At 45.2% G+C, this 9078-nt stretch overlaps 1 protein-coding gene across 1 annotated transcript in view; it reads left to right on the top strand.

Annotated features, from left to right (window-relative positions):
* The first annotated feature begins 666 nt into the window (after nt 1-666).
* The window catches only part of RAP2A (RAP2A, member of RAS oncogene family), a 32525-nt gene continuing 24113 nt past the window's right edge, over nt 667-9078 (top strand). The window contains exon 1 of the mRNA XM_064440663.1: nt 667-1079. Within this exon, the coding sequence (XP_064296733.1) occupies nt 766-1079 (314 nt within the window). The 5' untranslated portion in view covers nt 667-765. The remainder of the gene's footprint in view (nt 1080-9078) is intronic.

Raw genomic sequence — 9078 nt, 5'->3', positions numbered from 1 at the left:
ACCCCCCGCCGCCACCGCAGCCCCTGACAGACACTTCCGGCCGCGGGGCCGGCGAACTCCCGCCCAACCCCGCTCTCCTGCAGCCCGCGCTCCCATTGGCTCATTCCTCCTCCGGCGCGTGACCTCTGCGCGGCCGCTGGTTGGCCTCCCGAGAAGCGCGTGTCGCGGAGCCGGCCCGAAGAGCGGCTAGTGGAGAGTGGGGGCGGGCCGCTGTCTCCATGGTGACAGAGCCGGGCGAGGACGGGAGGGGAGGGGCGGGGCCGGGCCGCCGCCGCCCGCCGAGTCGCGGCTGCCGTCGGCGTCACGTGCGGCTCCCACGCCCTCCGGTTGGCCGGCGCGCTCCGGGCAAGGGAGGCGGGGGGGGGGGGGGGGTGAGCGGCGGGGAGGTGCCACGTGACGAGGCACCGCCCGCCCGCCTCCCCGCTCTTTCTTCCTCCCCAGCGCCCCCCGCCCGCTCTGCGCGCGCGCGCGCCGGCCGGTTGGCTGTTGCTGTGGCGACAGGGGAAAGAGTGGGCGGGGCCGGCGCCCCACCTCAGCCGCGCCGCAGCCCGTCAGCGCGGCCCCGCCGCCGGGAGCCGCCGCGGCCGGGCAGCATCCGCCGGGCGGGCGGGCGGGCGGGAGCGGAGCGGGGGCGGCGGCGGGCTGGGCTGGGCAGGGCGGGGCGGCGCAGCGCGGCCCGGCCCATGGCGGGAGGGTGAGGAGGGACCATCGGCAGGTGCGGGTCGGTCGGTCCGCGCTGGCGGCGGCGGCGGCGGCGGGAGGAGGATGCGCGAGTACAAGGTGGTGGTGCTGGGCTCGGGCGGGGTGGGGAAGTCGGCGCTCACGGTGCAGTTCGTGACCGGCACCTTCATCGAGAAGTACGACCCCACCATCGAGGACTTCTACCGCAAGGAGATCGAGGTGGACGCCTCCCCCTCCGTCCTGGAGATCCTGGACACGGCGGGCACCGAGCAGTTCGCCTCCATGCGGGACCTCTACATCAAGAACGGGCAGGGCTTCATCCTCGTCTACAGCCTGGTCAACCAGCAGAGCTTCCAGGACATCCGACCCATGCGCGACCAGATCATCCGCGTCAAGAGGTGACTTGCCCGGCGGCCGCTCCTCCGGTGGCCGCGCCCGACGCCCACCTGCGGCCCGGCCCGGCCCGGCCCGGCCCGCCGGGGCCTGTGGGCCGCCCCTTCTCCCCCGTCCTCGTCCCCTCCTCCCCCGCCCTGGGACGCCCCGCGGTGCCCGGATCTCCGGCCCGCCGGGGCTGCCCACGCCCTGCCCGCTGCCCGCTCAGGTGCCTGCCCCGCCGCTTCCTTCCTTCCCTGCCGCCCTCCCTTCCTCCTCCGGGGGGCAGGAGGATCCCCTGGTTCCCCCTGCCCCGGGCTCCCCGTGGGCGGCCGCCGGCCGCAGGGGTGGCGGGGCGGGGGCAGGGGGCTCCGGCGGTTTCCCCTGCTCGCCCCCTTCCCCCCCCCCCCCCCGTGTCTCCCGTTTGCTTTTACGAGGCGATAAGTTTGGGGTGCTGCTGTGTGAAATATGGCAGGCGGCAGCCTGTGCCAGGGCGGTATCCGGGGGGGTGGGGGGGAAAGCAGTTTCCCCAGTATTGCATCGGGGGGTGGGGGGGAAAGCAGTTTCCCCAGTATTGCATCGGGTCAGCCCTCGGGTGTACTTTCTCAGTGGACCTGATTTGCAAGGGAAGCGCCCGGGTGCGTCTCTTCAAAGGCAGGTAGAGATCTGCCTTTTCGGATACCTGCACAGGTATTTCCGTGAACTTTCCGCTCCTCTTAAAAAGCGCAGAACGCAAAGCCTCTTTCTTGGTAAAGAGATAACGGCTGGGAGCCTTAGGCCTTACCTATGCCGGCGTTTCTCTTAAATTTCCCACAGTCGTGTTGCCAGCCACTCTTATTACGAGTGAATCCATAGCGGCAAAACACTGGTGCATACCGCCAGTTTGTTTTTATAACCACTCTGTTGTTTAGATATGCGTCAATCAGTTAGATGTCAGCAGCTGAGATGTAGCCAGTCACGCTAAAATAAGGGTAGATGCACCATTTAAAATCATAGCAACCGTTTGAACTGTAGCGTGGATGAGAAAATGCCGCTGGCCCGATCATCGCAGACTGAGATCTGTTACTGACCGTGGAGAGAGGTTGTAATTATGTCACAGAACTGGTTGAGATTTGGCTTGGACATCTGAAAGGGAAACCCTTGGAAATAACTTAGTTGGACCACAGCTGTTGGATTTGCATCTTAACGTAGAGCGGAGCATAAAAAGGTGATAATGGCTAATCATATGGTTGGGTACAGTCTGTTCACAGAAATTGCCATTCCAGACCAAGGCCTGGGGAAGATGTATTTTGAAATTGGGGAGGAGGGTGAGCAGGGGAAAGGGGAGGGAGGAGACAAAGCACTGGTATTTTGGGAGACTTGCAGCTTCCTCGTAGTAGGTGTTTCTTCATGTGTGTCCTGACTTTTTCACTGGGGATTTCTAAAGGCTAATGTAACAAAGTTATCTTGAATCTATTATGGAAAAGGCATTTTCTGTATCCTCACTATCTTTACTGTTCACACGTACCTTATAGAATAACAGTTTTTCTTTAAGTAGTTAAAGTAGACTTTATTCATTAATAAATGCTTTTGGTTTTCCTATGTTTAATCAGTGATATAAATTCATTTAGGCTGAATGCCTAGCTGTGGCTTTTGCAGTTTACGCTGTTCCTTGCAATGGAGTGTCTACATTCAGACCCCAGCTGACAAGCTGTAGATAGGTGTGAAGCAGAATAGGAAGCAACTTGCACTTCCATAGTTACATTGACTCAGCACTGCTCAGAGTGGGTCTAAACGCTGCTCTTTTTCTTATGCCATTTCTTTTTTACTGCAAGACTTCAACTTTTGGCTTTTGGTTAGGTACTTTGTGAAAGACGTATGAGCAGTGTTTTAATCCTAAATTTATTTTATGCAAAGTAAAAACAGCTGAAATCCTGAAAATTTTAAATGAGTGGTAGTTGAGAGGGACGTGCTGTTGACTTGCAATATTAAAAAGATATAGTTTCAGCAAGTGTACCAGATCCTTCCTCGTCAACTTACCTTATCATATATTTGTGGGTTGTGTTGTTGTTGTGTTTTGAAACTTAAGTTCTCAGGCAGTGTAAGACCTAATGTGCTGTTGACTTACACTTGCATCCTTTTTACCAGTTAAACTGGAAGAATGCATATTTACAGATATAATATGCCTCTGTAGGAGGACTTCTATATTATAATTTACAGTTGCACAAATACATTTAATCCATGTTGAGAGACAAATATTCATAGTCCTGTTTACTTAGGTGTTTTGGATGAGACGTACCAGAAAATTACAACTATATGCTTATCTTGATACAAAACCATGATCTAAAAAGCTCTGAACTTTCATTGTACCTGAAAACCAATTGGCCAGGTCTCTAACTGGTATGTGTCTCTGCATTTTACATGTTGTCCATGGGTTGGTTTTTTTTTTGGATGAAAGAATCCCTGTGATATTATATAATTAGAGAGTAATTAAAATTACTCTCCCAAGAAGTAGAAAAGCCAGGTGAAACTCCCTCTTAGGGTTGAGATGCACGCTTGGGCCTTATGCTTCCCTGGTCTAACCACCACATACCAGAGGCCAAACTAAGCGAAGGGAGTCCTTCAAGCCACCTGATGAAGTTGAGTTACTTTATAGGAATGAATGACATGTTCGTGAATGAAAGAGAGGAAACAAGTGGACCTTTACTTAACTCTGAAGCCAGTGGTTAGAAGAGGTTGAGATCACTCTTGCCAGTATAGTTTCTCTTCTCATTAGATGACTATTTAATATTAAAAAATGCATAAATAGACTTAGAAACAGGACTGAAATCCAGGTCTCCCAGTCTGTGGAGAACTCTCCTAATGGCAAAACTATGAAGCCAAGCTTCCTTGTGTGGTGTGGGAGCCTTGCATCCCTTTCAGGCATGGTGCACATCTTTAACAAGAGCAGAGAATGCCTCTGTAGTTTTTAAACAGGTAATTAATATTTTTTCCTGGGAAATGGCTTAAATGTAAACTGTATTCTTTTTTTCAAAGTAAATAAAACCTTTTTGTCTAGATCTTTCTAAGAATGAGACAAGGTGCGTTACCTTCATTAAGGGAGCCCTGTCAGTTCTGAGTGGATGGGTGCACCCGCAGCAGCACTGCCTCCACATAGGGTGAGGAGAAGGAAAAGGCTTCAGAAGTGCTCACTGCACTCTGGGCCAGAGCTTCCCGCTGTGCAGCATGCTGCTGGCATTGGATGAAGGATCTCAGTGGTACAAAATCACAGCTGCTGTTCTTGTGCCTCCAGATGCTGTGTCTTACAATAGTTTCTACCCAAGGAGTGGCTTGGCTCTAGCTTGTGTTGTACAAAGCAATTGCTTCTGCAATCAGCTCTTCTTGCAGTTCCTGCAACTAGCCCTGCTTGTCTGGAATGTGTGCTTCCGTGACAGTACCTGGGGGCAGGAAACTGATGAAGGGGGATGTCCCCCAGGAGAGTGAAGCTGTGGATGTCCTTTTTGCTGGATAAGGAGTGTAATCAGAAGGTAGGAGGACAGGGGGATTGTGCCCTAATGTAGGGTGGTGGGTTGTGCAGAATGAGACTGAAGGTATAAGGCTGGTCTTTGGGTTTAGGAATTTAAGAGTGCCTCCGTGCTTGTTTGAATCTGTTATCACTGCTAATGATAGGTGCTAAGTAAACAGTTTGGCAGATCCTATTTACTGTACAATTGACTGCATATCTGAAATGCATTGTTCCACCCCATGATCTGAGTGTTTCAGGCACCTAGTAGCAGTTTCTGGATCCCACTTGTGCCAAATATGCCCATTAAGCCTTGTTCCTTCTGGTTCTTGCACATGCTTAGGGCTTGTAGTGTTGGCAAGATGGTGCATACATAATAATTTTATGATAGCTTTGAAGGATACTCCTTTCTGTATACAAGAAGGGTAAAGGGAATCAACTGCTGCTTTACTGCCTCCTGGTGAGATGTTACACAAAATATGTTATCTGTGCATTTGTAGGTGCTGAACTCTGACACCTTCTTTCCCTCCAAAATGGATTTGCAAGCTTGGCAGCAAAGAACTGTCATTGTTGTTTATGTTGCAGACAGAACTCACTGTAGTCTCGGAATGAGCTGTTTTCTGGAGAAACCTTTTGTTTGTGAGAGCAAGGCTAAAATGGATGAGTGGGCCCATGCCAGCAAAGGCCTGTAGTGAAGAACAGAAGCTGTCAAATGAAACAGACTGGAAGTGGTACACCCTGGTTAGATATCAAGGTTTAGACATAAGTAGTGAGCATCCAGATTAAGCAGTGTAATTTTTTTCATGGAAAAATGAGTTAGGTAACTTCTAACAATTTTGTGTTTGTCTTTTGTGTGATTAGAAAGCTCGATGAAGAGAATCTGCTGATATTTACCATATACTGAAATTTAATATTGGATATGACTTTCCCAATGTTTTTCTCCCACGAAAGTATGTTTAAACCTCATTGGGTGTGTGTTCTAGGTGCTTATGTAGCCTTCAATAATGTAATTTCTCAACCTGTCCTACAGACTTTAATATATATATATATTTAGTAGAACCCCATGAAACAGAAAAGTATTACTATTTCTATTCAAGCAGAAAACTAAAGCACAGAGATAAAAAAGAACTCACAAAGTTAATTCAGAGTTCTTCACTTGCAATAGTTTCTCTAGATGTCTGACAAGTGCTTTAAAGACAGGACCATTGCGTTCAGGTTTTGGAGGATCTGTTAGGTTCTCCTTAACATAGTATTTTTGAGAAACGCTTTATTTCAAGTAGTGGGGGAAAAAAAATCACTTTTCATTAATCTATTCCCTTTTCTCTAGCAAAGACCAGAAAATTTATTAATGTAGATTGGCTGAAAATGCAGACTAAATGATATAGGTGTGTTGCTATGAAATATCACAGAAATGTGTCTCCCAGTTCAGAATGTTCTTTGTGGTGGTGTTTATCGTCAGGATGACAGTCTGCCTCCCAGTCTAGGGATTCTGTGTGGCAGTTTAAAACATACAAAGGGTGTAATTATTGAAATATATTAACTGTGAAATCAGCATCTTGAGTCAATGATAATTGATGTATTTAGTGACTTAATGGTGATTAAGTCTGAAAAACTATACTCGAAATTACAAATTGCTCAAATGTCGAGTTTTAAAATGTTGCTTTCCACGTACTGTGAAAACTAAGTATGTTTTTCAGTCAGACCACTTAGCACATTGGGGTCCAGATCCTCATTAAAACTAGCTAATATGATCATACAGATGACTGTCAGTAAACAGACAGTTTTGAGGAGATGAAATAGATTAGTTTGTTCTTTAGCTCTTCACTGTACTCTTTAAGCAAGGTTGAATTTACCAGTTTTCTGAAATTCTACATATTTCTCACCTTTTTTTTATTTTAAGAAAGTTTTTTTTTCTGATTTTGAGACTATTTAGAGAAATCTTCATAAACGCTGCTTTGACCCATCCAACCACAAAAGCAGTTCCAGCCTTCCAGGAAGAAATACCAAAGTATTCAGAAGTGAAACTTGGAAAATACTGTTCCTGCTGAAGTACCATACACAAAAGGTTGACAAATGTGCAGGAACTTTCATAGGTGCTAGCCGTGTAGAGATCTTAGAAGTAAGAACAGACTGAAATCCTGAAATATTTTTTAGCATGAGTTTGGGGGTTTTTTTGTTTTATTTTCTTTTGGTTTTTTTTTTTTTCCTTTGCAATAATCTCAATGTAGTGGATTGATTAGAGTGCTCATCTTTAAGTGAAAGAGGCAGGGCAGGTATTAAGAACGGTCCCTATCCACCACAGGATGCCTGGCCAAGCTGCCGGCCACACTTGTGCACCCATCAGATGAAACTTAGCACTTCATTGCAAGAACAGATTAATGGATTTTAAATCCCTTCAAACACTTGTACATATTTCTAAGAAAGCGTAGGAACCTGAACGGAATTCTGACATGGTGCACACATCAGCCATTGTGTTAAAATATTTAAGTACAACAGAAGAGCTGTACTGGCCTCTTGTTTGTTTGGGGTTTTTTTTTGTTTTGTTTTTTTAAGGGAGACCTATGGATAGTGGTTTCTCAGGTAAGAACCATATCAATTTACAAGAAGAAAATATAAATATTTTAAGCATCTGTAGAGATGTAAAGAAGTGGTAAACACAAGTAGTCAGTCACATCAAATTGACCCTGTATATAACAGCCTCCAGCTGCATGGCCATCTCGTGTGTCTTACTAGGGAACTGAAATGTAGACCGTCCCCTAGAAAGTGTCTGTAATAGAGTACATGTTTGCAGGATACAAGACATTACTGTAAAATTTATTTAGTTTTAAACTCAGATTTTGTTTCTCTTTGTGCTCTTGTGCTTTTAGAATAGCTTTACAACACTTCTTTCTGGCTCTATAGAGTTTAGATTTTTTTTTTAGGGAATCTACCTTTGTTTTAATTTGAAATTAATGAGCTAATTCTGTCAGACAAAATTATAGGTTTCTTGATTTAACTGGGGAATTCATACATAGACAATCCTCTAAAAAATGTCTCTGTCAGTGTGCCATTTTAAACTGTAGAAGATTATTTTAAAGTTGCTTGGCTTAGTCTTAAACTCAGGTATTTCAAGGTGCTCATGCATCTTCGGTACCTATTACCTTTATGTTTTCCTGTAGAAGTTTTTGAACTGAATTCCATATTTGCAGGGTTCTCTTGACTCTCCACACACACACACACACTTTCTTGATAGTCTGAAATATTCATGCTACTTTGAGTCACTTTCTGTGGAAACAATAAAATTTGAGACCATGATTACAACCAGAGTCCTCTAATTTTTTTTTTTGGCTGCTTCCCCCCTCCCTGCCTTGCTGCTTCCCCCCACCCCCCCAGCTAATTGTATAGGTATTCCTTTCCAAGATTTATTTTTCTTTATAAGGTAAAGTGACACAATAGCTTCACATGTGGGCACTGAAAATAAATCTTTTTATCCCCTCCTGCTTTTTAGGTGTTCTTTGGACTTTTATTGAAAAAGCCAGGTAGGCAAACTCCTTTTGTTTGCATGTTTAGTTTAGATTGTGCTAGTTTAGAGTCTAGCATATCTTTTTTTTTAATGATGCCTGTATCACTTAGCAGCATCTTGTCTTTTCAGATCTTATTTGCTGCTGTAGCTCACGTTGTTGTAGAGGAGTGTGAGTAAATATGGATAGCTACAGTTGTCAGATAGTAGAATAGTATGTGGCAAGACTTCTTAAATTTGTTTGCAGTTGTGCAGTGTTGCTTGATCGTGTCTGTGTTGTAAAAATGCTATTTAATGCTTTAACAACCAAATATAACAGTGACTTTAATGGCTTTCATAGTTTAGTACAGTAATATAGTATTAATGCTTGGGGTTGAATGTTTGCTATCTTGCTATTCATTAAGCTGTTTTGACACAGATTTTTGCAATGAATATTTGGAAAATTTTATCAAAAAAAATCATCGCTCATTAGAATTTCTGTTTTGCTTTGAATTTCTGTTTTGCCTAGAGGACAATAATTCTTTAAATACTGTTTTTTATAGCCAACACAGTTGGCAGTAACTTGCATCTTTTCTTTCAAAATAACCATGATTCTCTACTCTTCAGTTGGATAGTATGTGGATAGAAACAAATTTTGTTGTTTGGTCATACAGAAAACATTCTGGGTAGCAGTATTTTTAGTTAAAGCTCTTATGTTAGAGGCATACTTTTTGGACTGAAATTTCAAATATAGACATTCTTTGGGGACTGAAAGTTTTCAGATGAATAAAATCTGCAATGTCTGAGTAGGTGGCTCTCCCAAAAGTCATTAAATCCATTCCTTTTCTAGTTTTCCTCTTAATAATTCAGTGTTAGATTTTTATTTTTTGCACCTAAGACAAACCTGGGGTTACTGGTTATTTCATTTCTGAAATATTGCAAGAATTGCTCAAACACCCTTTCTCCCCCCACTTTTTTCTTCTTGTAAATTGTGTAGGTGGTATGTGATGATAAGGTTTTGAGAGAGAATAGGGAAGCAATTGGGACTGCAGTGCAAAATTATCCT

The sequence above is a fragment of the Phalacrocorax carbo genome, chromosome 1, assembly GCF_963921805.1.
Source record: "Phalacrocorax carbo chromosome 1, bPhaCar2.1, whole genome shotgun sequence".
Taxonomy (NCBI): domain Eukaryota; kingdom Metazoa; phylum Chordata; class Aves; order Suliformes; family Phalacrocoracidae; genus Phalacrocorax; species Phalacrocorax carbo.
This window is presented reverse-complemented; position numbering and strand designations above follow the sequence as displayed.